Source organism: Notolepis coatsorum (assembly GCF_963971535.1).
Source record: "Notolepis coatsorum genome assembly, chromosome: 2".
In the NCBI taxonomy this organism is placed as follows: Eukaryota; Metazoa; Chordata; class Actinopteri; order Aulopiformes; family Paralepididae; genus Notolepis; species Notolepis coatsorum.
In genome coordinates this window covers 220,677,693-220,682,692 of record NC_140166.1, presented here as the reverse complement: position 1 = coordinate 220,682,692, position 5,000 = coordinate 220,677,693, and the positions used below count along the sequence as shown (strand labels likewise).

The following is a 5,000-nucleotide window of genomic DNA, read 5'->3' as shown; positions in this document are numbered from 1 at the left end:
GCCATAGTATTGTCTCCATAGCTATAATATAGAATATAGATATAGCCCTGCAAACACCGCGATGCACAGTGAAACTCCCTATCTTTTAGCATGGCCCAGTGAGAACGGGATAAGGATAATGGCTGGCAGTGAATGAGTTAATTGCGAATATTTTGTTGAGCTATAGATTGTGGGTGAATACGCACAGAAAGGTACACCATGCAAATGGCCATGCTTTATTTGTTTTAAACGAGACTATTTAGAAATGGGCAATGGGGAAATACATTGCATTGGACAGAGGGTGGAACACGGAAAAAACGATGTGACGTCACCACTACACCTCCCTATAGACCAGGAAGTAACCACTACACCTCCCTATAGACCAGGAAGTAACCACTACACCTCCCTATAGACCAGGAAGTAACCACTACACCTCCCTATAGACCAGGAAGTAACCACTACACCTCCCTATAGACCAGGAAGTAACCACTACACCTCCCTATAGACCAGGAAGTAACCACTACACCTCCCTATAGACCAGGAAGTAACCACTACACCTCCCTATAGACCAGGAAGTAACCACTACACCTCCATATAGACCAGGAAGTAACCACTACACCTCCCTATAGACCAGGAAGTAACCACTACACCTCCCTATAGACCAGGAAGTAACCACTACACCTCCCTATAGACCAGGAAGTAACCACTACACCTCCCTATAGACCAGGAAGTAACCACCACACCTCCCTATAGACCAGGAAGTAACCACTACACCTCCCTATAGACCAGGAAGTAACCACTACACCTCCATATAGACCAGGAAGTAACCACTACACCTCCCTATAGACCAGGAAGTAACCACTACACCTTCCTATAGACCAGGAAGTAACCACTACACCTCCATATAGACCAGGAAGTAAACACTACACCTCCCTATAGACCAGGAAGTAACCACTACACCTCCGTATAGACCAGGAAGTAACCACTACACCTCCCTATAGACCAGGAAGTAACCACTACACCTTCCTATAGACCAGGAAGTAACCACTACACCTCCATATAGACCAGGAAGTAAACACTACACCTCCCTATAGACCAGGAAGTAACCACTACACCTCCGTATAGACCAGGAAGTAACCACTACACCTCCCTGTTGAGACAGTAGGAAGGCTGAGAGGGACAGGATGAGAGAATGTTCCGGTGGGACTGGATCCTAGGCCATAGACCCCCAACCTCTTATTATCTAATACATAATATCACTCCTGTGCCTCTCCTCACGCCCCCTCCCTCCCTCCTTCATATCTCCACGGTTGAAGAAGATGTTAATCACTCGTTCAGTGGCTGTAAAACACAGAGAGAGGAATAAACTCTATGAATATGAGAGTAGGCACAGCTGGGCCTCTTGTCTCTTGCACCGCACACATGAACGCACACACACACACATGCACTCACACACGTGCACTCACACACACATGCACGCACAAACACACATGCACGCACACACACACATACGCACACACATGAACGCACGCACACACACACACATGCACGCACACAAAATCGTTAGCGTCGCTGTGTATACTACCCTGTACCGGTGTAGACTGGTGGCACTATGGAAAATTATCTATTATATATGAGAACAAAAATAAATATCACTGTGTTTTTATTATGTATTTATTTGTTTTACTCTTGCACCTCAAATGAAATATCTTTAGTTGATAAGATACATTTTTACCAGGTGTGCTAGTAACCGGTCACCTCAAGGTACATATCCACTCCCTACGGTTTCATTATTACACGGTACATAAGAGAAATGTTGTCTATAATTTATGAGCTTATTCCCTCTGGAATCAATATAGTTAATGACTTTAAATCACTTATAGTTACAACGGCAGATCCATTCCAAGTAGCCACAAATGATGATATTAGCAATCACCGATTCATAACAATAACCAAACAGCAAGTGTGCGTATGTTTATTTTTTTATATAAATCAAATCCATGATCATTTAATTGCGCTGACAGACCATCAGACATGTCCGCATGAACCGTCACTCTCCCAGTGTGAGCTCTGCTCTGTGCGCGCGCCCTGCCTCTCCATAAAAGTGTGTTGTTTTGAAGCTTCATCTCCATCACAGCGGCCCATAGGAGGAAGGGATGACAGAGAGGGGTGGGAGAGGGAGCGAGGAGCCGCACTGGCTGCCGACATACAGTACATCATGATCAACGATGAGCTGTCAGCTCAGGGGACTGGACATGATTGCTAGCCGTTAGCATACTGCAGGTAGCCGCTAGCATAGGTAGCTGTTAGCATGGGTAGCCGCTAGCATAAGTAGCCGTTAGCATGGGTAGCCCCTAGCATAGGTAGCCGTTAGCATGGGTAGCCCCTAGCATAGGTAGCCGTTAGCATACTGCAGGTAGCCGCTAGCATAGGTAGCTGTTAGCATGGGTAGCCGCTAGCATAAGTAGCCGTTAGCATGGGTAGCCCCTAGCATAGGTAGCCGTTAGCATGGGTAGCCCCTAGCATAGGTAGCCGTTAGCATGGGTAGCCCCTAGCATAGGTAGCCATTAGAATGGGTAGCCGCTAGCATAGGTAGCCGTTAGCATGGGTAGCCGCTAGCATAAGTAGCCATTAGAATGGGTAGCCGCTAGCATAGGTAGCCGTTAGCATGGGTAGCCCCTAGCATAGGTAGCCATTAGAATTGGTAGCCGCTAGCATAGGTAGCCGTTAGCATGGGTAGCCGCTAGCATAGGTAGCCGTTAGCATGGGTAGCCCCTAGCATAGGTAGCCATTAGAATGGGTAGCCGCTAGCATAGGTAGCCGTTAGCATGGGTAGCCGCTAGCATAGGTAGCCGTTAGCATGGGTAGCCGCTAGCATAGGTAGCCATTAGAATGGGTAGCCGCTAGCATAGGTAGCCGTTAGCATGGGTAGCCGCTAGCATAGGTAGCCGTTAGCATGGGTAGCCACTAGCATAGGTAGCCGTTAGAATGGGTAGCCGCTAGCATAGGTAGCCGTTAGCATACTGCAGGTAGCCGCTAGCATAAGTAGCCGTTAGCATGGGTAGCCCCTAGCATAGGTAGCCATTAGAATGGGTAGCCGCTAGCATAGGTAGCCGTTAGCATGGGTAGCCCCTAGCATAGGTAGCCATTAGCATGGGTAGCCCCTAGCATAGGTAGCCGTTAGCATGGGTAGCCGCTAGCATAAGTAGCCGTTAGCATGGGTAGCCCCTAGCATAGGTAGCCGTTAGCATGGGTAGCCCCTAGCATAGGTAGCCGTTAGCATGGGTAGCCGCTAGCATAAGTAGCCGTTAGCATGGGTAGCCCCTAGCATAGGTAGCCGCAGGTCAGAGGGGGACCATGAGGGTCCAAGTCAAATAAGTGGTGGGGGAGAAGTTATAGAATAGAATAGAATAGAATAGAATAGAATAGAATAGAATAGAATAGAAATCCTTTATTTATCCCGAGGGAAATTGTCCGTGTTGTGAGGGGCTCGGTCAGGTCTTTGTCATCGAGACTAATGTTGAACGGGAGGTGGTTGTTGTTGCTGCTGATGTGAAAATGGACGTGTGAAAAGACGTGGGCACGAGGCGCGGCGGAGATGGAGGAGATAAACCGGGCTGCCGCGGGGGAGGAGAGAGGAAGAGGAGGGTGAGGAAGGGGAAATAAAACACACAGAGAGAGAGAGAGAGAGAGAGAGAGAGAGAGAGAGAGAGAGAGAGAGAGAGAGAGAGAGAGAGAGAGAGGACAGATACACAGAGAGTGCAAGAGACAAAGGGAAGGTTGGAGGGAAGGAAGGAGGAACAAATAGTATGGAAGGGTGAGAGTGTGGGAGGAGAGAGGGAGCAGGAGAGAGCAGGAGAGAGAGCAGGAGAGAGAGAGCAGGAGAGAGGGAGCAGCAGAGAGGGAGCAGCAGAGAGGGAGCAGCAGAGAGGATCCTCTGTGTCGTCTGGTCCAGGAGGAAGAGAGCGGTGCAGAACGGGCACTGATCTATCCACAGCACCCGGGCCGTGGGGTTGCTCTGATGCTCTGAGCTTCGGCAGGGACACTCGATGTCGTTGTTTTTTGCACTAATTTGAGCGTAAATGCTGTTTTTATTTTGAGCTACAAAAGAGCATCGGATGATCCACGATGACTAATTAACCTCCCGCACCGATGCGTTTAGCCCACATGGTGCACTTGCGCGCGGCATACAAATTGATAGCAAATTGTGGTCCTAAAAAAACCTCACCAAATGAAAAGAGAGAGATGAAATGAGAGATTGCAGAGATTAAATAGCCTTTTTCTATTATGGTCGCTGACACATTAAGGTGTGAGATGTACAGCATGTAGACTATATGGTCGTCATGAAGGCCATTTGATGTTTCCGTAAAAAGCGGATTTACAGCAGACTAATAAAAGGGAAATGCAACAAAAGATGATTAGATACTGTAATAGATACTGTATTGGATACTGTGATACTGTAGTAATACTACAGGATAAACACATATTTCAGCAGTAAATATTACCGTTAGTGGCCGACCAAAACAAATTCCTTGTATGTGAAAACTACTTGGCAATAAGTAAAAACACAACACTGGCTGTTTTTTTTATTTTTATAATTTTTTATTATCTTTTTCCCCCCTTTCTCCCATCCCAATGTTAGGCGTTATGCCAATTCCCAATCCCCTTCCTGGTCGTTGCACACTCTACCCCCTACCGTCGGTCTGGGAGGGTGGAGACTATCACATGCTTCCTCAGACACATGTGTACCCAGCCCACCGCTTCTTTTCACCTGGCAGACTCTCACCGGGGGAGTGTAACGTGTGGAAGGATCACACTACCTCTCCCAGATCCTTCCCTCGCTGTGCAGGCGCCCCGACCGAACTGTAGGAGTCGCTGTTTTACAACGACCAGGACCCACCCAGGCCACCCTCCCGCTGACTCTGCCAATCGAGCCAGTATGACGGCCGGCCCAAGCCGGAGGCAACGCTGACAGCCGGATTCGATACCAGTGTCTCTTGCGTTGGTGACGAGAGCCTTGT

At 48.2% G+C, this 5,000-nt stretch overlaps 1 protein-coding gene across 1 annotated transcript in view; it reads right to left on the bottom strand.

Moving 5' to 3' along the window:
- Nucleotides 1-1,305: 1,305 nt before the first annotated feature.
- adck1 (aarF domain containing kinase 1) overlaps nt 1,306-5,000 on the bottom strand; it is a gene marked incomplete at its 3' end in the record, with an annotated part of 106,891 nt that continues 103,196 nt past the window's right edge. The window contains exon 5 of the mRNA XM_084308547.1: nt 1,306-1,320. Within this exon, the coding sequence (XP_084164673.1) occupies nt 1,306-1,320 (15 nt within the window). The remainder of the gene's footprint in view (nt 1,321-5,000) is intronic.